Below are 23,764 nucleotides of genomic sequence, written 5' to 3' on the forward strand. Positions count from 1 at the left end.
AGTGCAAGCGAGTCGGAGTCAGGAACTTGCTGTGTGAGCGGCGTTACCATGGCTAAAAATGTTGCATGATTATTCCAAGCTCCTGGAGCCCTGGACCGCCTCTGCAGGGCGCTCGCATGGCAAAGAATAGCTTCGGCAGCTCAGCGCTCAATGATCATCGAGATCATCAACCGCTCTACCCAGCGACGCCGACTGTCCCTGCTGCCCGGGATTCTCCGTCACTGGAATTTTGACTCACTCGTACCGTTTTTGCACTCGGCAACCTAAGATGACACCAACACGGTAAGCATACTATTGCTACCAAGTACTTGCTCGACTGCAATCAATCGTCATAAGGATACACTACTATTAATCAATAAATGCATGCATTGTCCATGTCCAAGTACGTGTAAGTCCGAGTCAGTCCAGTCTAATTAAATGCTTGGGCAACTTACGGCCCTAACACAGTCGAAACCTGCGTCGTCTTCTAGGGGAATCGTCCTCGATAACATTATTTCCTCTAATAACCTTCAGGAACACGCTCTCTAGTGTTGCTTTTTCTACGCTGTACTCCTGGAAATCGCCTTGGGACGAGAGAATATGGAACAATTGCGCAAGCGTGAGCCCACTGCCAGTGCCGTCTTGTATAGGAACTTCGAAACGCGTAGCAACGTCGTCGGCTAGACGGGAGCCTGGAATCCGACTCATGAGGACCTGAGCTTTGAACGTGTCTTCTCGTGTCGGACAAGAGAAATGCACTTGGTACGTGGCATAACGCGAGACCAGGTCCTCGATCGTACCAACAGCTGCAAGGCGATAAGATATTGCAAACATCATAGCGAACAATGTGCTTACCCAGTAATTGTTTAGATATGATGCCGACTTATTTGCTAGAGCTGAAGCTTCTTCCATGGAATCTATATAGCCATCGGAAATTAGAGGCAAGGTCAGGATGATCTCAAAGAAAACGTACGTGTCGTGATAACAATTGCTTTTCCGACAGCGACGTTTCGGAGAGTGCCCCACATCTCTCTCTTCATCTTCGCATCTACTCCCGTAGAGAACTCATCAATGAGAACAACAGAAGGGTTACCTGCATGTGTCCACGTCAGCCATCACATGCACCAGAAGTGTAAGAGCTCACCAATGAGGGCGATAGCAAGAGAGAGCTTGCGTTGATTCCCGCCGGACAGTTGACTCGCTAGTCGGTCAGCATACATATGCAATGATGTAGCAATCATGAGTGCCTCGACATTTGTTTTTAGTTCATGACCCCTGTTCAGGCCTTTGAGACGTCCATAGATCATGAGGTGTTCCCGAACAGTCAACTGAGAGTCAATTGCAGTGAACTGTGGGCAGACTCCCAAAGATAGACGTGCGGTCCTTGGAGAGTTTAATACTGATACCCCCTTGATCAATACGTCTCCCATGTCCGGAACGATATCGCCACCTAGACGGAAATGAGTCTCAGAGTGTAATCGTCATATCAGATATACATACGAATCATGTTGAACGTTGTAGTTTTTCCAGCCCCGTTAGGCCCAAGCATAGGCAAAAATAGTATCCCGAGACACCCCATAAGACACGTCATCGACAACTTTATTGCTGCTAAATGTCTTTGTAAGATGGAGCAGACGTAGCGCGTCACTGGAGTGTGCCACCGCACGCGCTTCAGCAGCAACGTCTTGTCTGTTGGCCTCAAAGTTGGCCTGCAACTCATCCATTCGTCCTTTCCGTCCCTTGGTATTGAGGAATCGACGAGGGATGATTGACCCAGAATCGACCCATACGAGAATACCGAACAGGATAAAGCCATAAACGACGAGGTAGACGATGGGGCCTCCATATCGCAGGATGTCACCAAGTGATGACGTTGTCACGGGAGTCGTGCCGTCGCAGAGCAGTGAGAAGAGATTTATTGATACAAAGGCCGCACGCATCTGTTACATGGTGAAGGCTAGTTTGCACGAAGAAAATAATGCAACTTACGACACTAGCCACCGGTGATAACACCGAAAACGTGAAGTCTAGAAAGATCATTTAAAACGCCAGGTCACAGATGCACATATAACAACGCCTTACGGATGATCGTGATAATGGCACTGGATTGAGACGGTAACGCATAAGTCAGCGTCAGGAGATATGCACCCAAGTACATCTAGTCCTGCGTTAGTGGTGGTGTGCCCAAAAAACTGCAAGAGCTCACAATATAAATGACGATTTGGTATCCTGCCACTGCTGCAAAAGAGGACAGTGGTGACGACATGAACAACGATACGCAGTACGCGAACAACGCGCCAACGATGCCGTACAAAACGAGGACGAGCCACTACCAGAATGCATCAGTGAATTATAATGCTCAAAAAAAATAAAGGTAAACATACGAAGAAACCAAGGCCGCTGAACTGATTTGTAGTGACAGCGAATATAATGATAATGATTGTAGCCAGTGTCACCGAAAATATCGAGTCCCACAGGAGATGGCCGATCCAAAGCCCAATGGGATCTGAAAGACCGTTCGATAGTTGCATAGCTTGCACGGCTGATCTCCGCTCTCTTGAGACATAGAGGGAGAAAAACGCAGGGAAGACAGCCTAAGCAAGATATTAGCGCATGACTCTATGTGTATGGAATTCGCGTACCATAGCAGCTCCGAAGAACGCCACCCACTTGAGATCAACCAGAGTCCCTGTATTAAGATGAGGGAAAGCAGCATAGCTCGCGTAAATGAGGTGCGGCTTGCTTGCAGTGTTCCCAGACGCGTTCAATGCCCGATTGTACAGTATATTTGTCACCAGATTCATCATGGTCGGACCAGTTAAACCGGGCGGGGTTGCATCCCATGCAAATAACGAATCACCCGTCTGCATATCTATCGATATCCCACCAAAAATCAAGTTAGAGTAGTCCTGGTCAATCGTTGAGATGAATGTAGCATTGTTAAGGATGTTTTCCGTTTTCAGGAATAAGGCGCTTTGTCCGAGAGTCGCAATGATATCCGGGGGTGACTCCAAGATCTGGGTACCAGGTCCGGTTTCTGAATAGTAGACAGGCGATTCGGGAAAGTACAACGAAATGACGGACTCGTTCTTGAACTGAGTGGTACATGTTGTGTCCTGGCCAGATAGGAAAACTAGCGGGATGCATGAACCGCAGACCGCGATGAGCACGACCAACAAGGGCGTCAGCCAACTTCTGCGAGCGATTAATGCACGCTTGTAGAAGATCGTCAAAGCTTGGCTAAGAGGAGAACGAGGTCGCCCATCGGTAAGCTGAAGGGCCCCAGGTGGAGCAGATGGGTCGTCGGTCAACTTAGCCAGGATGGGCTCAGAAATGCCACCTGAACTTGCAATGGACTTCTCGGTGCTATCTAGGGAGACACTGCCAGTTTGACGGGCCATGAGATCCAGGAAGATATCTTCAATGGACGTCCCCAACACATCGCAGGATGCGACGTGAGAGCACTGCGCTCCTTATCTAACAGCTGGAGGACCTTCTCCACAACCACGGGATCCTTCGACTTGAGGTGGTATGATGCCTGGCTCGGCGAGGAGAGTGACATGGAGCACTGGGTGCAAATTTGGCGAATACAATCCAAAGTTTCTGTTGGAAGGTCCTTCTCGGGCAAATCATGGGAGTCGAACATAACTTGGACGCTATATCCCTGCCCGAGGTTTGACTTGAGAGCAACAGGAGTGCCCTCAGCTACCAACTTGCCTGGCGCAGCCAAAATGGCTATGTTATCGGCCAACAGATCAGCTTCGTCCAAGAAATGAGTGGTGAACACGATGGTCCGGTCGAGGCGAACAGACGTCAAAGTCCTCCACAACGCCCGGCGGGATAACGGATCAACACCGGATGTACACTCATCCACAAGGACAATCTTGGAGCCTCCGACAAGTCCAATAGCGAGCTGCAGCTTGCGCTTCTGACCACCAGAGAGAGTACTGGCATTGGCGTGGATCTTTTTGCCGAGATCGCAGTCACGTAATAGCTGCTCGTAATCTTCGTTTTCGTCTATCGATTGAGCAGAATGCTTCACTGCGCGCCATACGCGGAGAGTTTGGTAGCAAGAAAGTTCAGGGAATATCACATTTTTCTGAGGCACGATGCCAAGCGTTCCGCGGGGGGGATGAGAGACACCACCCTCAAAGGTGACAGTTCCAGTGCTGCGCCCGAGGAGATTTCCAATGATTGATAATGCTGTTGACTTACCGGCGCTATACCATCCCCCTGGTTGTTAGGAAACTTTCCAATTTGCCGGAGGTAAAGCTAAACTCACCCATTTGATCCTAAAAGAACGAAGATACCAGACTTCGGAACGTCGAAAGACAAATCTGCGATGGCAGTGACCCGTCGCTTCTCACGATGGAACATGGAAGGGGAAAACGTCTTGCCCAAATTCCTGACAGAAATTGCAACTCCGTCAGGGTGCGGAGGTAGGTCAGACTTTTTCTGCCTGCGGCAGCATGACCAAAAGCCCGAGGACGGCTTTCTGGCGTCATAGAGCCTTCTCTCGAGCAGGACACCTAAGTATGGCCATAGGAACACGTCAACCTAAGCATAGGTTAAGACATTGTACACGATAAATATGCACCACGTACAATGGCAGCAATGATCAAGGGCAACAAAATTAGATTGTCATCCGGATCTGGCTTCAGGATATTGGTTGGAATTTGGTGGTTTTCCCAGCCACATATAGCACGGATCGCGAAGACATAGTATCCAGGCGGGAATATTAGGGTAAAAATAGTCGCCGCAGTCGTGCTAGCGCTGCTAAAGACTAGCGCGACGATAGCAAATATGATACCAAGGAATGTAGTTGCCACAGCCGCAAGCTGAGGACTCTTGCCAAAAGGAGCTGCGACGAAGAAGGACCAACTGGCAAACGAGAATCCAAATAGAAGGTGCACAATAAGCACCAGGCCGATATTAGTAGCGCTGAAAATTCGGTAGTGCCATATGATAGAAACGACAATCCATGCGGGAAGATATGCTAGAGAGATACTAATATGCCATGACCTGAACGCCACAAGTAATCAGTGAAGCGCGATGATTGACGAGTCCTTGTGAGCGGAGACATACGCTATTCTGGCAGCATCCAGAAGACCCATAGCCTTCATGTGGCTGGTCAGGAGATTGGCTCTCTCGCCGGTGAATGCCCCTGGAAGATGATACGCAATGCCGATATAACAAATAAAGCTGGATCCCGAATTAGAGTTGTAGGATTGGCAGTTGATGTATTGGACTCACAGTGCAATGACAAGAAGATTCCGGATGCCTCTAATGAAACCTGAGACAGTAACAAGTCAGTACGCGATCATACCATGAATGTAAACGACATACTAAGTCTCATAGCAGTGGCCTGTTCTTGATTGGTTTCCTGACTATATGGCCATTCCATAGGAGTGAGTACCTCCTGTCCAGATCTGAGCTCAATGATTGCCTGAGGTGAACGATTAACACGTTGAAAGGAAAAGAGAGCAAGCGAATGCGATACCTGGTCTAATGCCCATTGCAACGGCAGAATACGTGTCTCGAAATCACTAGTATGGCTGATTACGTTGACATAGACAAGTCCAGCGTCGGCACTTATGGTGTAGTTAATTGGTGTCGTATCTGTGGCGTTCATTGGAAGGTAATTGAACGCAATACCAGCAAAGCACTGAGAGGTCAAGTCAAAGTTTTGTGGACACTGAGTTGGTATGTCTGCGGGTGTCGCAACCTGCATGACCGCTTGAAGTTGATTTGACGTGAAGTTACTGGTGATGCGCGCCATGACTTGTTCCGCAGAGGGTGTTCCAGTGCCATTGGTTCCATCAGCCCAGACTAAGGTTAGAGAGCCATCAAACTCATTCTGGAGATTGTAGACCGAGATCGGAGAGCCAAACCCATACTAGTGACAAGGATTTGAGGCGGTGGAGTCGAATAATTTGAAAATATTCCTCACATTATTTGGCTTTACAAGGAATGTCTGTGCGGCAGCAAGGAAAACTTAATAACCGTTGTAAGTATGTACTATATTCATGAAATTAAGAGGGAGCTGGACGTACTTCCGTATCCGATCGGCAACAACAAGCAGCGCAGGATGTTCAACTATGCCATGGTCAGAGTGGTGAACGCTCCACATGTGGCATTTTACTCACGAGCGAATGTTTAGAGAGAACGATCCAGTTCTTCCAGCATAGTATTATGAATTGCCGGAGGAACAAACTCCCCGTGACTCGGAATGCCATGGGCCGTACCAGGAGAGACGAAGGTTCGACTGGAGCTTATATACCCTAGGACGCAGTTTCAGGGAATACGCAGCAGCCGGTGTATCGATCTGGATTTGTCCATTACAACGCACAGGAGATGCCGCCGCATCGATATCGTGAGACGCGGAAAATTGGGAGAATTTAGAGTTAGAATGTTTTACAAGCTTCCCCTAAGTATAGGTATGTTACGATTGAAAATAGAATTTACGGACATGATTAAACAGATCAAGTTCTTGTCTCTTGATGCTTGGCAACCGTCTGAACAGCCCTACGCGTACGAGCATTCTACCGTCAAGTACTGGTAAGTAACTTGCAATTCGAACTAGTACAACTAGCATTTCATTCAAGACCGTTTGCTGCATGGGTACTTGGTGGAGGCGTGCGAAGCCTATTGTGTTTTTCTTAGCTTCGCTGTGTTACCCATCCGGGTCCAGTGGAGCTGCAGCTGGAGACATGAGAAGACAGGAGAAAACCACCAATGACAGTACTTGGACAGTACACCGCCTTTCTGCCTTCCGTCGGAGTTTGACCGCTTACTCAAATTAGAACAACTCCAAGTTTTGCACAGCTTGGCATCCCGTTCGTATTCAAACTTTGAGGAAGGAACACCTACATTCCTTCCTTTCAAGTTGACGCTGAGTGCCGACCGCACTGGACTCGGGAACACCAAAGATCGCGTCGAATTGTACCAATTTTTAAATGGAAGGACAGCCTGAGGCCGCATCACGACACAGTACGCGTCGCCTAGTTCGGTGTCTCGTCAATGTAATGAATCAATATTTGTGTGCATGTCTTCACCGTCAAGCGCGTAGGTCCACAAATACTACAGTGCGCTACCGACCGCTACTTGCACGCAGAGGACAAATCGATGGTTTAAGTTTTCCGACCGCCAATTGCACAGGAATTCTTAGCGTTGACTGAATCTTAGAGCTAATTAGCATGAACACCCAAATTAATACCGAACTCGAAAAGACGTCGTCTTAGCATAAATTTACCGCAGGCCAAATTGTCTGTCCTACCCAAGGTACGTACAAAATATCCTGTATCTCGCTCAGTTTTGATTCAAATAAGAGTCCCTCTTAATTTCTACCAGGGGGACAGAAAATTCTGGAGGGGTCAAAAGGTAGTGGTGACCAAGTAACACGCACCATAGGTATCGAAACGCCGTGGGCGTGGTTACAATCGTAGTGACACTAGCCTCCCAGGTCAAGGTTGTTGCCACTATACCACTAACCCATTTTACAATAGTAGAATGGTGGCGCTCAGCGCTCATGCATCCGTGATAGCTTCAATAAAGTAGTTACTAATGCCATACCAGGTGACGCTGACTCTTGTGTTCGATTTGGATGTCGCTTTCCGACTTCAGTACAATCTATGCGCAACCACAGACTCTGCGCGGTTTCAATCTTCCGAGTCCTGCGTCCTCATTCTGTGCCTTCGCTTGTTTATTTGCTTCACCGGGAATCGGAAGAGTCGCACAACATGATGTCTCGCATCGGGCCTATATGCACTCCCACAGCACTTTCTCCCAAAAACCACTCGATACTATGTGGTATATGGATCGCAATGATACGTTGTCCATGCTGGAAGTCTTGCTTCTTCCGACAGGAATCAAGACATCGGATTCGCCTGGGCGACCAATTGCATTAATAGTTGTATGTGTTCCAAAGTTTATATAAACCCCACGTAGGCGATAAACTATTCAGGGGATGGAAGGCCTGTGAAAATGGGGAATTAAAGAAAGGAACGGTCTGCACTATACGTGTGAGGTAATCGGGCCGCTCCATTGATGTGCCAGGCACAGAAGTTCTGCCTAATTTTGAGAGGAGCGCTGACTTAGTGCGCGTTAGTCATGATTGGTGGCATGAGTCAAAAATACCCCTGAGTTATGTACATCAACCACTTTGTGGATGTCCTCGGAACGTGGCCTACAGGCCTTCGACGTACTCGCCCAGAATCCAGAGGACGCTGCGGAAGGCTTTGCCGGATTTGATCTCTGTCAGAATTTGAGTGAGCTTTTCGCATATGGACTGCCAGAGCTGCGAGGACTGGGAAGGGAAACAAGGCCACAACGTCCAGCACAGAGGAGTTATTCGAGTCTCCAACGAATTCAATGAGTGCGTGTAAAGCACTTGCAGCCACCTCGGAAAACTTGACCGTTAACACGGGTCGATTGGATTAGAAGTTGCCCGTACTCCCGGGCCTACCCAAGTTTAGTCCACGGCAACGTGCACATTTCGGACGGCATTGCTAGGGAAGGTGAGTATATGTACGGTAGAAGGATAATAGAAGATACACGTACACGACGAGAATCACATATGCTTCTTGTTCTCATCAAACCGTTTGACGCACTTCCCAGTAGAAGTAAGACTCCTGCTTGTTTCAATATATTGTATGATCGTCATAATGAGGTCTACAGGAAAGATCAAGGAGTATACCTGAGTGTTTCCATTAATCATCGACACGATAATCACGCTCAACGTCTCTTCATCAGTACATACCTTTCTAGAGATATTCTAAACTCCTGCGTGGATGGGCTCTCTGTGGTATCTTTAAATACGACTGTGTAGCATGGTGCGTCTGCTGCCACTAGACGACGTGATTGACGGTGAACCCGAGCGTTACTTTGGATGTGTCCACCGTTCAAACGTTCAGGACCACTGGTGACTGAGTGACTTGTCAGTGTATCGACGCAAGATTGAATATGGCTGTATAAAGGCGTGAGAAACACCTTCCGAATACGCGTACAATGTCTGTTCAAACTTCAAACTAATTCGTGTTCTACTTCAGATAACCCTGTACTATCACATAGAACCTATGACATTTCCTGGTCTTCCCAAGTGGTCCACTCCTGCACGTTCCACTTCTCGTGCTACAAATGGTGCCCTAGCAGTAAGCATAGTCACCTTTTACCTTGCCTTCATGATGCAGGAGATAGGTGTTCGTCGTACGTTACATGTTTTTTCTACTTTGACCTCTCATGAATGAATGCTACAGTGGAGAAGTACGTGTAAGCCCGCTGGCTTACTAGAGTTCCCATAATCTACATAAATACCTGTCCGAGATACTGAAGCACAAGCTTTCAGTGTCACTACCTTTTGGTGTAACGGTTAAGGGATGTCAGTCTTGACTACTTACAGTATGCCAAGGATCCTAAAAACCCATATGGTGCTCAGATTGCAAAGGAGGCACATCATTGGAAGGCAGTTTGACTACCTACAAGGTATTAGGTGCGGTCAATTATACCCTTTTCAACGAGCTGACAGCTCATTTGTTACTTCCTTGTAGATCCTTTGCACACACTTCGAGTACCGGCCAATGGCCAAATACCTTCGCACCACGTTGTGGATGTATAACACAATTGAATGTTGAACGTTGATAGACAGCAGTTCAGTAACTTCAATTGTAGTGTCCGTGACACGTTAATTTCATTTCTTTGTCGCATGATATAGACCCATTTAGACTAGTACTTGTACTCGGCATCTTGGAAAACCCAATGATGCGTCAGATCGGTTTCTGAGGAACCCGAGACGCACGCAGTACTACTACTAGTAGTGCCAGTTGAGCGCTGCCTTATGAATCGGGGCGCCCTGAATTCGGGCTCAGTTTAGTATTTATGGATCTGTTCTATCAAGTGATGCGCGGTGGAAATCATTTAACAACCGGCCCGTTGACGTCGCTGAGCGCTGAGCCTTCGCACCCTGCCCAACAAGCACCATGTCTGCTCCCCCAGACTATTACACAGAAGACAAGGAGAAAGCCCTTAGCTCGGTTGAAGATGAAGTTGTGTATGCCGAGGTAGCGCCAGATCGCGTGATCGCAAGCCGTTTTGGTACACTCGGTCCACTTCTTTCAAGACTCTTTGCCAGCGGTGTCGAGGCTCGTGGAGTAGAGCGTGTACCGGAAAACCAGAGAGAGTCGAAAAATGCTTGGAACAAGTGCGTGTCTTGTCTTGTGCTCATATGCCTGTCCTGAACCCAATGTAGTCTTCTCATGTGGTGGTCAGTCCGACATGATGCAACGCTTTGCTTTTTTTTCATATCCTCTTTCCTTGATCTTTGCGTAGGTCCGTTAACACAGTGTTGACTACCATTCCTGTCGGGGTGCTCGCACAGTCCATTTACACTCTGAGTTTTGGGTATGTTACTCAGCATATGCCGCTCCATAACAAACCACGCTTATTCTCTCAAGTAACGCTGTAGCAACTATTCTCTGCTTTGGCGCTCTTGGCGGCGTTGCAACAGCATTCATAGCTACTCTCGGCCCCATAACTGGTCTCCGCACCATGATTATCACCCGTTTCAGCTCAGGATACTGCGGCGGCACCATCTACTCGGTCCTCAACATCCTTACTCAGTGCGAGGATTCTCCTTTATATGCACATTATCTCACTGATCATGCCTAGGCTCGGCTTTTCCACAACAGCAGTCATTCTGGGAGGTCAAACGCTCGCCAATATCAATCCCGGCACCCTTCCGCTCGTCGTTGGCATCGTTATCATTGGCGTGTGTTGCCTCATCCCGTGTTTTATCGGGTACAACATGGTACACGTCTACGAGCGCTATGCATGGATGGTTACCAGTGTCATAATGCTTTTCCTCTGGGGTCTTGGTGGTAAAGCTGGATATGACATAAACGCGCAAAAACCTTTCGAAGACACAGGGCGTGCTCTTTCAGCAGATATTCTCAGTTTTGGCGGAATCGTATTCGGCTCATTTTCAGGGGTGCGTCCAAACATTATCTCTCTTGTATCACATGTGAACCTTTATCCACTAGTGGGCTCCAGTTGCCGCAGATTATAATTGCCGGCTACCGGCTGATACGCCAGCCATGCGCGTATTCCTGCTTACATTCTTTGGCCTGTTTATCCCCATCTGCTTCGTAGAGATCCTTGGTGCAGCCCTTATGACAATCACAGATCCCGCATATATCAACGCGTTCGCAGACGGCTCAACAGGCGGTCTAATCGCGCAAGTTCTTTCTCCTTGGGGTCACTTTGGCCAATTCATCCTTGTCCTTCTCGCACTTTCCGTCATGTAAGATCGGATTAATACCTTCTTGTATGTACTAATCCAGGAATAGCGCCAACAATATCCCAAATACATATTCCACCGGCCTGTCGATACAAGCCCTCGGACGCCCATTCGCCATCATCCCGCGCTTCTTCTGGGTTTTCATCGCTTTCGTCGTATATACCGTAGCAGGCGTCGCAGGCCGCGAACACTTCAGCGTCATCCTTTCCAATTTCCTCAGTATTCTCAGTTACTGGACGGCTTTCTTCATCGTGATCGTAGCCGAGGAACATTTCATCTTCAGGCGGAAGAACGGGCCGCTTGGGGGTTACAATTTGGATGCTTACGATACGCCGTCAAAGTGAGTCTGCTGGTTTTGGGTGAAGATGCCGTTGACCCTGCCATGTCTTCAAGGCTGCCACTAGGCATAGCAGGTATACTCGCAATGTGCTTTGGAATTGCAGGTGCTGTGGTTGGGATGTCAGAGGTATGTCGTTTCCTTATCCTAGCCTCGTACACTGAATTCGTCCGTAGGTATGGTATACAGGACCGCTTGGGAAGATGGCAGGAGCGGCGTACGGCGCTGATCTTGGGTTCGAGGTACAATTGTTTTGGCTGATTAAACACGCGCTCATAATATTTGCATATAGCTCGCGGCCGCTTTCTCGGCTGTTACTTACCCTCCGCTACGTGCGCTTGAGATTAAGCTCATTGGACGATAAGGGAGATCTACTGCACTGGTATGAATGCTGTAGCGTCTTGGTGTACCTTCTGATCACCTATCAATAATCACGAATTGTGGGAAGACTGGCTGGGTAGATTACATATCCTGTAGAACGAAACCATTAAAGGCGTTGAGCTATAGCAGGTGCTCGACTTCTGTTGAATTCACAGGCGCATGACGTGCTTCTAATGGTATCGTACATCTGGAATTTCCCTCGTAACAGTGCTTTCTGCCGCTTTCCGAGTCTAGTAGGTTGACATCCTGAAAGGTATAGGTGGAGATTATGGGACCACTATCACCTCCTTCCATCTTTCGTTCTCCGTTTCCTGTTTAATGAACTTTGTCCTCCGGTTAGGCATAACCCCCAGTTCGACATAGTCAACTTCAACAGGGTCAATTAGAACTAAAGAAAAATTTCCTCGGGCCTCCTCGTAATTCTTAGCGTCATACCCTTCCTCTCCGGGTTTCGCGACCTTGACAGGCCACTTCTCTGCATCGCTGTAAGAGTCCATGAGGGAACCAGGAACAGGCCGGCACCAGGATGCGCGCATGTGCGCACCGACACTATCGAATTGCTTCCGTCGCTCGTCCTCCCAGTCCCACCCCTGACTCCGGAATGCATCATACACCTCCCCCACGCCCTCGATTCCTTTTGTCTCCTTAAGGTCAGGTGAGGGGTAGATAGCCTGCACGCCCAGAGACACGGAATTCCTCGTTTGTGGCTTCGATCCAGAAGTGCGCTTCAACGCGATGGTTAGGGTTGGATTTGATCTGAGTGACCTTCGGAGTACGGATGTCTGTGCTTGTGAGGAGCAAGGCAGAGAAGGCAGGGATGGATGGATGATGTGGTCCCTGAGGATATGGCTACGAACGTATGGAGTAGCGCTATTGACGTCAGTAGTTGCGAGCTGAAAGACTGGTTCGAACACTAATATCGAGCGCCTCATGAAGCGTAGTTAGATGCTCACCATTTTTCTTTCCTTCTTCCTTCTGCAGAGCGAGCTGGAGAGCATTATGCCAGCGTGCACTGCCAGCAGCCATCATGAAATAAGTAATGTGAATGTACTTCAAGTTGGTTTGGTGACGGTATCAGTTCTTCTCTTCCATAATTGGTGGGAAAAGCTAATTGAGTGTTTTGAAATTTGAATTGGTTTTGAAGTTCTAGGCTTGCAGCGGCTTCCAGTTAAGTGGTCCTTTCATTGATTTCATCCCCTTAACGTTTGAAGCTGCTGGATGGCTTTTAGACGCGTGTCAAGCCTATCGCTTCTTAGCCTTCAGGTCGCTGTTGTAACATTTACATAAGAAGACTGCCAATGACACAGCCTGTCTGACTGAACTGCCCTCGACTCGTGGTACTGCTGTCGTGCGTCTGAACCGTGCAAGCCCGTACTTATGATTCCTCCCTTCAGTAGCGCAACTCACTCAGGTAGGTATCGCCTTAATGTTGGTTTATTCCTCACGTATTCAAGTGATTCTCGGGTAATCCTGAAGCGTTTACATTAATACTACCTAGTAGTGCCCCAACTGCTGGTACTATTGCGACTCACCGTCTAGTCTCCACACATAGCTTGGCCCTTGCTGGAATTATTGGAGGGATCGCTCTTGGAATTGGGGCCGTCTGGCTGTTGGTCGTCCGCATACGCAAACTCAAACTCAAAGCGATCGTTGCATCCGCTGGGACCTCTGAATCCTCACCTCTTCTAGTTCGATATCAAGCACCAATTGATCTTCAGGTGAGGAGCTCGATGACATTTCCGCGTAACCAGCGCAGTAGACTGATTGAAGAGGGTGAATAGACTTCTACTGCAACGTTAGAAAACGACATACTACTTTGTTCCATCTGTGCAAAGCTGGATTTTTACAGGATCTTCCTTTATGGCATCCATGAGCTGGAGGCGATTCCACTCGGTTCACTCTCATCTATCTTGGAAAAATCTTATCAATGCAGTTTCTGCCGCCTCATATCATTGTATGTCCGTCGATCACGGATTATGGAGAACTTTCCTCACACCGATCTCTCAGAGATTGAATGTAGGCTGTGCACGATAGTTTGTGGTGCTCTTCGAAGGGGACCTTATCCCCCACTCCGTTATGGCCGTCGCCTTCACATCACTGGGAACGACCTTTGGCAGACACATCCCGCTTTCAAAGCAGCGGGTTTGCTGATAATTCACCTCATGCAAGAAGATGCTTTCAAGTTTGGGAGGCCGGTCGATCTTCATGGTCGTAGGGTGAAGAACACGGTGGATATCGGTCTGGTGAAGAAGTGGGTTAAGTTGTGCCAGGAGAACCATGGAGATAAATGTCAGAATGTTTGGGGAACGGACAGGAACCTGCCGGGGTCCGTGAGAGTGGTGGACGTAGTATCGATGGCCGTGGTCCCTGCACCTTCTGGCTGTCGTTATGTTGCCCTCAGTTATGTATGGGGAGTCAACGGCGCAGAGTATTGGACGACGAAGGATGATATAGCAAAGCGCTCCATGCCTGGCGGATTGAACGCGGCAAACCTCCCTGACACCATCACAGACTCGATTTCATTCGTTCGACAGCTTGGTGAACGTTATATATGGATCGACGCTCTATGCATCATTCAAGATGATTCGCAGGACAAGGTCATTCAGCTGCATGCTATGGATTTGGTATATGGCCTGTCTTATTTCACGTTAATTGCTGCTGGCGGCAAGACGGCTCGAGACCCTCTCCCAGGATACCGTCCACGAACTAGAACGCCACAAATACATATCGAAGTCATTCAAGGACTTCATCTCTTTGTGACTCCTCCAACACATGAGGTTGCTCTGGCACTGTCCGTTTGGATTACGCGTTGTTGGACCTATCAAGAGTGCGCGCTGTCTTGCCGAAGGATATACTTCACTGAGAAGCAGGTCTACTTCGACTGCCGATGTCAGGTTTTCCGCGAAGACATCGTCGCGGAAAGTGAGGCCGACTTCTCCACCAGTTTTGTAAGGTATCCACGGGGAGAATATTTCCCAGCCTCGACTGACTCCTTCAAGAGTTACATGTTTGCCGTTGAGAGGTGTACACGACGCAATCTCACCGTCGAATCAGACATTGTCGATGCTCCCACTGGAGTGACAAATGCTTTGGTGGTAGCATTTGGACTCGGCGACCCCGCCAGAGCTTTCCAATATGGAATGATGTTGACGGAACTACATCACGCGCTTCTCTGGCAACACGATCCACATACGCCTCGTGTTCGTCGTTCGCTTGCTGAAGGAGGCGACTCTTCTTGGCCTTCTTGGGCATGGGCAACGTGGCGTGGTGCCGTTATCTACATGTCGTGGGGAGTGTATAGGCAGACTCGGGTTGCCAGTTATAGCAGCGAGGCGTCGGTCGATGAGACGCTTATTGATGCTTGGTACATCGTGGACCACAGTGGCGATATAGTGCCGCTCGATGTTCGGAGGGTTTCACGTGTTTATTGGATAGAAGAAGAGCAGCCCCCGTATTCCCCTCCAGGAGGGATCTTAGATCCAGCAGAGATACCACTGGACATTCATCGACCGCTAAAACCAGGCACCCTCATTTTCCGCACGACTTCTAGCCACTTTGACATTACAAGGCGAGGTGGTGAATCAGACGGAGAATCAAGTCCCGCCGACCACTATGGTCTCTTTAATATCATCTCCACCACGTCTTCCCCTCCCACGTGGGTTGGCACTGTCATCCTGCCATTGATCCCTGCCCCGCCAACTTCTATCGAGTTCATCGTGCTTTCCCGTTGTGATGGTGTGGACGGAGTGTGCGATCTTGAGCGTTACCGTGGGTGCTTGCTGCATGTGATGGCGGTTTGTGAGAATGAGGGCTTGATGGAACGTGTTGGGTTGGGCGTCATTCATATCGTTGCCTGGGTTGCTTCCACACCGGAGGAGAAGGTGGTGTTTCTCCGATAATAGCTGGCAGTGTCGGTTTGAATTTCACCTCGATTGTTTAAAAGCTATTGTACTGTACAGTTATGAACCTAGCTTCAGTGTATGACTGACGGGACGCAGACATCTCGACCCCGGTATCGGCCATGACGCTACTGATCGCAACCAATCTGATTTGCCTATCAAATCAAATTCACATCGTGGATTCACGCAAGTTAAATTACATCTCATCCAAAGTTCAAACCTACGTTTTCCAGGACTCCGTGCACGTACGTGTTAACGTTTTTAGAAGCCAGGTAAGCAGATCTAGCCCCGTATGGATTCCGGGAAATTTGTGCGTCCTGGGTTCGTCCACGAGTATATAAATTTGTCTGGGTGTTATGATAAATTTCAAAAATGCGATTCTTTGGCATGTTAGAGGGGTCATATAGCGCAGCTCAAGAAGCATAGAAATATCACTATTCAGCCTCCTCATCCCCTCATAAGACTCCGGTCCGGTTTACCCTTTTGCGAAAAAGTTTTACTGCTTCGGTAAGTCGAGGCGAAGCATAATATAGCATTTTGAACGCGGGGACGTCAGCTGGCGCAAGTTCAGGCCCTGGAGGTGTCACTTTAGGTGTAGAAGTGAAAAGGCAAAGGAAGGCGGTAGAGGGAAGGAAAGCAAATTGATGGCACTAAAAGATGCTAGTTGCATCAGGCAGAGAGCGGAAATGCTGGAGGAAATGTTGGTAGACCTGAATCCCAAGTTACGAGATGCGGCAGCAATCGCATCCACATCCACATAGTACTTGTCATTCTGCCCACCACCTTTCCAGTATAGTGCGACAACATTCATTCGAGCTGCAGGTTTACGAAGCGCCAACTTGAAAGCTTACCCACATGGCACAGTTACCGTCCACCTTGCTCCCTAAATATCATGCCAAAATTGCTATCTTGGAGTGGGCGGTGTACAGATACGAGCATCGGAGAAGTATCCTGCCAGTTTGAAGACATTTCTCTTGCAACGCATTGCCTGATGAAAGAATCAGCGTAAAAATGAATGATCCAATGAAAAAGATAAGCAGTGACTCACAAGTAACCTAGTCTCACGCACACGTTACGCCACGTACCAAGTGCATTTCTTTTGTCCAAATCGTACGAGAGGATGCGACTAGTGACCGATATCGCTTGTACCTTGAAGTGATCCAAGTCCAAGGAACTGGGGGCGGTCTGCGTTTGTGAATAATTTATTATCATTGTGTATGTTTGAACATATCTGTTAAGCGTTAAACAGTTCAGATTTGTCAGATTTGTATTTCGTTGTATCTCACTATTGTTGGTTTGAAATGTGATTCGGGAAGCGGAGGAGGTCGCATGATTGAACTCTGCAAATGCAATAGTGCTTCTCATTTATATTTGTACTGTAGTATTTCGTTCAATTCGACAGTCACGTGTCACATACCCCCTTGTCGAAAACGAAATTTGGCACCTGTCACAGGTCACAAGCGCATTTGTCGAATCCATCCAGAGAGTGACAGCGGAAGCAATTTTCGCACGCTAGGTACACTATTCGTGCAAAGGCTGCGAATTCTCAATTCCTTCACCTCACAATAGATTGCAGTTAGGCTTAACAAATTTCATAAGCATGATGGACCTCCGGCTGCATGGTTCTGGCCAATGATATCAAGACTGACGAAAATTTAGGATATGTCACAGGTCACAGGATGGATCTGTCGAAATGTCGAAAGCACCAGAAGGGTGTGTCGAATTGAACGAAATACTACAGTACTTATTCGTTGTAGCTCACTCCGAGTCGGGCTCACGTTCTGCCAATAGCTAGCTGACCCGCGCCAGTGCTCAAACAGACTGACAACGTTTTATTCATTTGTAAAATTTATACCTGCAGGTTGCAGCTTAATTTGAATTGGGTGTGGTGTATCCGCTGACTAAAGACGCCTGCCTTGACAATCCGACTCGGAGCATATCAATAAACCCATTTGACAAGGATGCAAAACCCACCACATTGGTAGTTGGACTCCCACCCAACCGTCGGCGCATCTTGCCCAAGCCGGTGATGTGTTGCGTTCATAATGCGATATTGCGAGAGGTAGCAGGTCGCAGAAACTGACTGGTGACAGCACATCGCTTATATCATAGTATGTTCAGGACAATGATATAAAAACTCGAAGAGCGAACCGCAGATGACCCATCTGTCGCTAGTCTAGGTGTCTGTGACATGTCTTCTGGCGTGATCATCCTCTTTGTGGCTGCAGCCGCAGTTTTCGTCTACAGCCGTCGACGCGGTAGATTACCACTACCCCCTGGGCCACCTCCGAAGCTCTTTATCGGAAATGCCCATGAACTTCTGCCAAAGAACGAGCCTTGGCGGACGTATGTCAAGTGGGCTGAAATCTATGGTGCACATTGTCCGATTTTCCTCTTGCTGCAAGACTTGCTGACCTATGTCTAACAGGGCCCATATTATCCTTCCGCGTGCCCAACCGGCAGTTCATAGTTCTCAGCTCCCTGAAGGTGGCTACTGAACTGCTCGATGTGCGCGCCACTACGTATTCTGATCGTCCAAAAATATGGATGATAGAACTTGCGAAGCGCAATTTGAACCCGTTCAATGTATCTTTCAAACACCCGTATTTCAAGGAGTATCGCACGGCCCTCAAGAACGGACTGAGTACCCGCACTATACTAAACTACCAGTCGGTGCAAGCTGACGAATGTCGTGTGCTGCTCAACGGTCTGCACAAGAACCCTGACGATTTCGCCGATCACATCAGAAGGTAAACATTCTTGCGATTGCTTATTTTACTCGTTTCTCATCGAGGGTGCAGGAACACAGCGGCCATTGTCCTTAATCTCGCATACGGCTGGAAGGTCGCCGACGATAACGATCATTTCGTTAAGATGTTGAGCGTAGCCTTTGAATCTAATGCCATACTATCCCTGCCTGGACGTTGGTGGGTCGAAGGGATGCCATTTTGTATGTCCCCCTTTCATTTTCCGAGTTATTATAAAACTAAGCTAGTTAACCTTCCATAAGTGCGTTTCCTACCTTCATGGTTCCCAGGGGCAGGTTTCAAGCGCGCGGCTATTGACTACGGGAAAAAGTTGGGTAGCCTTGACACAATACCATTTAACTGGACCAAACAGCAAATAGTAAGCTTTGCTCAGCAATTTCGCGAGTTCGTGTTATCCGGAGTCCTAATCAATTGTTGTCGCCGATCAGCAAGGCGGCAGTTATACGCGTTCCTTCGTTTCAGATCAGCTCCTTCCAGAGGATGGGTCCACGGTCAGCCCCCGAATTGAAGATATCACCATGAGGTGCGGTCAGGTGATCTATGGAGGGGGATCTGACACCGTAAGATATCTTTGGCATCCTTACTCATGTGACTTTTGAAACAATCATTGGCGTGAACAGACGGCATCATCCATGAAGTCTTTTATTCTGGCGATGGTGATTTATCCCGAGGTGCAGAAGCTTGCGCAGGCAGAGATCGATGCCGTCGTGGGTCAGGACCGATTTCCCACGTTCGAGGACAGAGACAAGCTTCCGTACGTCCAAGCGCTCGCCCTGGAGCTCCTCCGCTGGGCACCTGTATCTCCGCAAGGTCAGCCACATGACTTTTTTGTTTTACTTCCCGCTCACTCTCAGCGACGCAGGGCTCCCGCACCACGCAATGAGGGACGACGTCTACGAAGGGTACCGCATCCCCAAGGGTGCAGCCGTCATCGCGAACCTTGTTTCCATGTCACGGGATAAAGAAATGTACCCCGACCCAACGGTGTTCAAGCCTGAGCGCTTCCTCGGTCCCTCGCCCCAGTCAGACCCTCGCAAGTGGTTCTTTGGTTTCGGGCGTCGTAGATGCCCCGGTGCGTGTCCTTTACATGATACTATCCAAGCTGCCACTGAACGGTGGCATCCTGTTTCAGGGTCGCATCTTGCGGAAGCTACGTTGTTCCTCAATATTTCTTGCATCCTGGCTGCGTTCACAATCGCCAAACCGCTTGATGAGAGAGGGAAAGAGTTCACACCTCCTCCAGAATACCACAATGTTGGTGTGCTCTGGTAAGTCGTCTCTCTTTGAGCCCACAATCTATTCTGACGCACACAAAGGCACCCTAAACCATTCAAGTGCAGGTTCATGCCGAGGAACCAGGATCTGCTGGCAACTCTCTCGCACTAATCAGGACATCAGCCGAATTGGGCTAACCCCCACGGATTAGTATGTTCACAGTAGATCGTATGTACACCACAAGAAGTTAGTTAGGCTTGAAGTCGATTTTATCGTTTTTGCGTTCAATACATATAGATTATGTGTCCCGAAAAATGCGCAGTAAGATGGCATGCATCCTGTACCGTTTCAATAAAGGTAGAGTACTAAGTGGGGATACGCTCTATCGGTGGGGCATAAACGTTTAAACAACGACGAATGTTAACGTTCAATTGTTCGGGAGTCGCCGAGTGAATGGCCCCAGGTTCATTCGAAGTTCAACCCTGCATTTTGATCATCGTCCGCGAAAGCGGTCTATGATATATCCTGTCACATCATGATCCTGCGGCTCAATCAGCGCGTTATCAGCTTGGGCAGTCGTCTATTCGCCGTCATCGCGTTTACTACTCCAAGGTCAACAGGCCCGTTTGGTCAGTACTAGACAAAATTTAGATAAGTCGAAGCAGACACGGAATTTTCGCCAAGACCTAACTTCTACTTTATCATACTCTTAAGCTCACCATCTCTCATTCATATCTCACTTACTAGCTAAGATATACTTACTACCAGTATTGCTAACATACAGTGTCAAGCTTGTGCTACATATTGGCACCCCTCCCTTGATCTTAGTAATTCTCCTTTGAAAAAGCTTATAGCTGCTTTTAAATTCGTGTTGTCTTTTTTTACCCTGCCCTGCAGCCTCCTGCATATCCTGCAGCACTGCAGCACCCCTGCTGTGATCTCTGTGCCTGCGCTTTTTCACGCTGTCTAGCACCATCTCGCATTGTCACTGTCTTATGCCTTTTCATACCCCTAGGACTGTCACGCGATGTTGTTGCACACCATCTCCGAGTCGCAGCTTCCCTGCATTCTCTCCCACCTTCTCGGGTTGGAACTTCGCGGTCCAATAGGTCCTGACGGTGTCCGAAACCTAACCTAGCGGACCGTCCCGAGCTGGCAATTTTATATTATCGTGCACCGTCACCGTCGACGACGCGTTGGCATGTCCTTCACCACCCACAATACACATCTCAGGCAACCCCCACATTTGCTGCATATGGTTTTATTTTTGGCTTTCAGTATCCTCTATTAATTTTTATCCAATCAGCGCACCGAAAGTCGTGGGTGAGCAAATCAATTCCTCTCTGCAGCCTTCCTAGTTACAACCACTCCACTTGTAATCTTTATTCCAGCGTGCCAACTGCATGCGGCAGTGCCCCATGATGGCAATACATTTGTGAAGTGAATACAACAAGAGAAATGCCCTGTAAGTACCATACTGACATCATTCGCAAACGTTCTCGACACGACGCACCTTCACAGAGCCTCTGCATGCACCCCTGGCACGCCCCCCAGGTCACTTCTCAAACACAAACACCATCTGCATCCCAGGCATCTCGCGACATCCTTCAACTGGATTATAGCGCTGTAATACCTAAGTAGATATACTTATGTTCTTCGTAGGTTCATTGGGTTGGTTGAGATAGGTGAATCAGATAGATGCTTTCTAAATTCTAGACGACAAGTATAAGGTAGTGTACGGACTGATCTTGGGTCATACTATGCATCAGTATTTCGGATCGCGATGATACCAGGCGAATCCAGCCGTCTAGCTAGCAGCTAGCAGGTAACTTACGACGTTTGGATAAGAGTGATACATGTCCTTTTATCAATTATATCATTCAGCGGCGCGCAAGCTGGTGACATTGGAAGGCACGAGATAAATTCAAGTAGAGCGTGAATTTTTAAGTGGATAGCATAGGATGCACGAGACCAGAAAAAGAAAAGTGCGACGATGAAAACAATACTGCAGTCAGGGTGGTATAAAAATATACTTGACGCGAGCGCATTGCCATGTACAACTCCAGAAATTTTCACAAACATCAATATGTCCCAAACTCGGGGCTTTGTGGCTCGCGGCCATTTAAAAGATCGAGGTGCTTGTTGACCTCGTCCCACTGCTCCTCAAATTGACCCCCGATGTCCCATGTCTCGAATGGGTCTCGCTGGTCGCAGACTTGTTCAATACGAGGGAGCATGGAGAAGAGGATGCGAGCAACAGCCTCAGCATCTGCTACAGGAGACCGGGTCAAGTTCAATGATTCTAGGGTGGTATGTTGAAATGACTCGGCTGTAGGATCGATATCGATTCTCACGGCGTCCACTGACATGTCCAAGCTAAGCAAGTTGGGACATTGAGGGAGCGCTGTGAATAGTCCGCGAAATGTGACGGTGGGTACCGTGTCCAGGTCCACTAATTCCAACGAGCGGATGTGTGGCCAACTTTCCATGGCTTCCAAAAGAAGGTCATTATCAAGGTTGAAGCAGCAATGAAAAAAGTCGAGCTGCAGGGTTCGGAGCTGGGTGAAACAAAAGAATTGAGTGATCACTGTGCTCGAGGGCTCCCCAGACGTTAGACCATGGGAGATTATATCAATGCGTTTGAGGCTCTGATTTGCCTTGCACTGGGACAGTGCGCGACAAAGTTGTTCCGCCTCTGCCAAAGGCAAAACGCTGACTTTCATTACAAACTCTTGCAGCGAGGGGAATTCTGAGTGTCGAATGGCTGCGATAGTGTACGCAGCCGTGTTTACATAGAAAAAAAGACCTGTGAGGTTGCAGAAAGATGCGGAGTCGTGGGTGCTCCGACTCAAAGGCCAGTGAGAAGCCCTGCGCGGCTCGCTAATTTTCACTGTGAGGAGGGTGGGGAGGTTGGAAATGTGCTTCCATGCTGCCCAATCGAGAGGTGGGCAAAACAAAGTTGCAAGCTGCTTGCACAAACGGACACTGTTTAACAGCAGGGGCAGGTCATCCGCCACGCCGTCATCAAAGGGCTCGATGGACAAGTGCTCCAAAGCAGCAAAACGGGTCGCGATGTATGTGAAATCGGGATGAATGGCCGATAGGTTGCACCGGCGCAGCGTAGGGGATAGAAAGAGATGTAAGTATCTAGCGTAAGGATGATCGACGATAAAGGATAATGAAAACAGACTCGGGAAGACGCATTTATCGGTGGGAAGATTTGTGAAAAGGTGAAAATGCTTGCTGTTTTCTACACGCAATGAGCGCACACGGGAAGCGTGACGCAAAAATTGACGGGCCTCATGCTCAGATAAAGGTTCAATGTCTTGAGAGGACCAGAGGTACTGCGTTGAGAAGTTAGCGAGTCAGCGAACGAAAGGAATGAACAGGACACGACGAGTCCGCACCGACCATTTTGGAGTTCCGATATATGACTGGATACAGCCTCGTCACGCATCCTAGCAGTGGTTCTATCCTATGCATGTCAGCCCAAAGTAAATCCATTGCGGGCTCGTGAAAGCGTTTGCATGTCCTTGCAAGCGCTGCGAGAGATTTCCAAGCCGATGACTTTGGGTGATATGATGATGGGGGAAATTGATCAACATGCGTGAATATGTTCAGAAGAATTTCACAAACGAACAGAGCTTGATGCATCTGATGCATGGATGTCGACAAGAGATGATGTGTTACATGTCACACCCCAACCACTACTTGATTAGGCTCGGACTCCTGTCTGCAGAACTGGCCGTAATGTATCTTGCTCCGTGCGGGCGACAGTACTATGTTTCACGACGTCAAACCTCAACATCATCGTGCGAACTTGAAGTGCCTGACATTCAAGTCAGAAGGGAGGTTTACTGGCATGACAGTTACAAAGCTACCACTACTACCGAGT

The 23,764-nt window shown here is 48.4% G+C and overlaps 6 protein-coding genes across 6 annotated transcripts; 3 read left to right on the forward strand and 3 right to left on the reverse strand.

Moving 5' to 3' along the window:
• Window positions 1-280: 280 nt before the first annotated feature.
• DFJ58DRAFT_858320 (uncharacterized protein) lies at window positions 281-6,215 on the reverse strand (the record flags this gene model as incomplete). Its single annotated transcript, XM_041393966.1, has 19 exons — window positions 281-896; window positions 953-1,072; window positions 1,124-1,429; window positions 1,480-1,584; window positions 1,616-1,919; window positions 2,045-2,137; window positions 2,186-2,308; window positions 2,364-2,573; window positions 2,622-3,443; window positions 3,473-4,199; window positions 4,262-4,536; window positions 4,584-5,001; window positions 5,065-5,181; window positions 5,233-5,272; window positions 5,326-5,425; window positions 5,480-5,875; window positions 5,930-5,973; window positions 6,033-6,075; window positions 6,126-6,215. The coding sequence occupies 19 exons, from the start codon at window positions 6,213-6,215 to the stop codon at window positions 439-441; spliced, it is 4,791 nt and encodes a 1,596-aa protein (XP_041238984.1). The 3' UTR covers window positions 281-438.
• A 3,513-nt stretch (window positions 6,216-9,728) lies between these two features.
• On the forward strand, window positions 9,729-12,112 carry DFJ58DRAFT_93110 (permease for cytosine/purines, uracil, thiamine, allantoin-domain-containing protein). Its single transcript, XM_041395622.1, has 10 exons — window positions 9,729-10,174; window positions 10,223-10,237; window positions 10,303-10,374; window positions 10,428-10,592; window positions 10,642-10,960; window positions 11,013-11,272; window positions 11,319-11,609; window positions 11,663-11,735; window positions 11,783-11,848; window positions 11,899-12,112. Exons 1-10 carry the CDS (start codon window positions 9,954-9,956, stop codon window positions 11,968-11,970), a joined length of 1,554 nt encoding a protein of 517 aa, XP_041238985.1. The 5' UTR covers window positions 9,729-9,953; the 3' UTR covers window positions 11,971-12,112.
• Window positions 12,113-12,253: 141 nt separating this feature from the next.
• Window positions 12,254-13,013, reverse strand: DFJ58DRAFT_845402 (uncharacterized protein; the record flags this gene model as incomplete). Its single annotated transcript, XM_041393152.1, has 2 exons — window positions 12,254-12,888; window positions 12,941-13,013. The coding sequence occupies 2 exons, from the start codon at window positions 13,011-13,013 to the stop codon at window positions 12,254-12,256; spliced, it is 708 nt and encodes a 235-aa protein (XP_041238986.1).
• Window positions 13,014-14,194: 1,181 nt separating this feature from the next.
• On the forward strand, window positions 14,195-15,934 carry DFJ58DRAFT_810772 (heterokaryon incompatibility protein-domain-containing protein). The gene has a single exon (XM_041391434.1). It carries the CDS (start codon window positions 14,342-14,344, stop codon window positions 15,884-15,886), a length of 1,545 nt encoding a protein of 514 aa, XP_041238987.1. The 5' UTR covers window positions 14,195-14,341; the 3' UTR covers window positions 15,887-15,934.
• A 1,954-nt stretch (window positions 15,935-17,888) lies between these two features.
• DFJ58DRAFT_907910 (cytochrome P450) lies at window positions 17,889-20,188 on the forward strand. Its single transcript, XM_041395079.1, has 9 exons — window positions 17,889-18,258; window positions 18,315-18,636; window positions 18,688-18,836; window positions 18,897-19,012; window positions 19,083-19,214; window positions 19,275-19,464; window positions 19,517-19,726; window positions 19,787-19,922; window positions 19,971-20,188. The coding sequence occupies exons 1-9, from the start codon at window positions 18,078-18,080 to the stop codon at window positions 20,038-20,040; spliced, it is 1,506 nt and encodes a 501-aa protein (XP_041238988.1). The 5' UTR covers window positions 17,889-18,077; the 3' UTR covers window positions 20,041-20,188.
• Window positions 20,189-21,904: 1,716 nt separating this feature from the next.
• On the reverse strand, window positions 21,905-23,547 carry DFJ58DRAFT_810780 (uncharacterized protein). Its single transcript, XM_041391435.1, has 2 exons — window positions 23,281-23,547; window positions 21,905-23,213 (listed from the first exon to the last, which is right to left on the reverse strand). The coding sequence occupies exons 1-2, from the start codon at window positions 23,530-23,532 to the stop codon at window positions 21,951-21,953; spliced, it is 1,515 nt and encodes a 504-aa protein (XP_041238989.1). The 5' UTR covers window positions 23,533-23,547; the 3' UTR covers window positions 21,905-21,950.
• Between the last annotated feature and the right edge of the window lie 217 nt (window positions 23,548-23,764).

This window comes from Suillus subalutaceus, assembly GCF_016647625.1.
Source record: "Suillus subalutaceus strain FC151 chromosome Unknown DFJ58scaffold_136, whole genome shotgun sequence".
NCBI lineage: Eukaryota > Fungi > Basidiomycota > Agaricomycetes > Boletales > Suillaceae > Suillus > Suillus subalutaceus.

Bases quoted from the DNA above. Each gene is read 5' to 3' on its own strand.
- DFJ58DRAFT_907910 (XM_041395079.1), top strand. From the start codon at position 18,078: ATGTCTTCTGGCGTGATCATCCTCTTTGTGGCTGCAGCCGCAGTTTTC. The intron at 19,013-19,082 runs GTAAGCTTTGCT...GTCGCCGATCAG, and splicing joins ACTGGACCAAACAGCAAATA to CAAGGCGGCAGTTATACGCG. The intron at 19,215-19,274 runs GTAAGATATCTT...TGGCGTGAACAG, and splicing joins ATGGAGGGGGATCTGACACC to ACGGCATCATCCATGAAGTC.
- DFJ58DRAFT_810780 (XM_041391435.1), bottom strand. From the start codon at position 23,532: ATGCATCAGATGCATCAAGCTCTGTTCGTTTGTGAAATTCTTCTGAAC. The intron at 23,214-23,280 runs GTCGGTGCGGAC...TTCTCAACGCAG, and splicing joins TATATCGGAACTCCAAAATG to TACCTCTGGTCCTCTCAAGA.
- DFJ58DRAFT_810772 (XM_041391434.1), top strand. From the start codon at position 14,342: ATGGCCGTGGTCCCTGCACCTTCTGGCTGTCGTTATGTTGCCCTCAGT.
- DFJ58DRAFT_93110 (XM_041395622.1), top strand. From the start codon at position 9,954: ATGTCTGCTCCCCCAGACTATTACACAGAAGACAAGGAGAAAGCCCTT. The intron at 10,375-10,427 runs GTATGTTACTCA...TATTCTCTCAAG, and splicing joins ATTTACACTCTGAGTTTTGG to TAACGCTGTAGCAACTATTC. The intron at 10,593-10,641 runs GTGCGAGGATTC...GATCATGCCTAG, and splicing joins GTCCTCAACATCCTTACTCA to GCTCGGCTTTTCCACAACAG.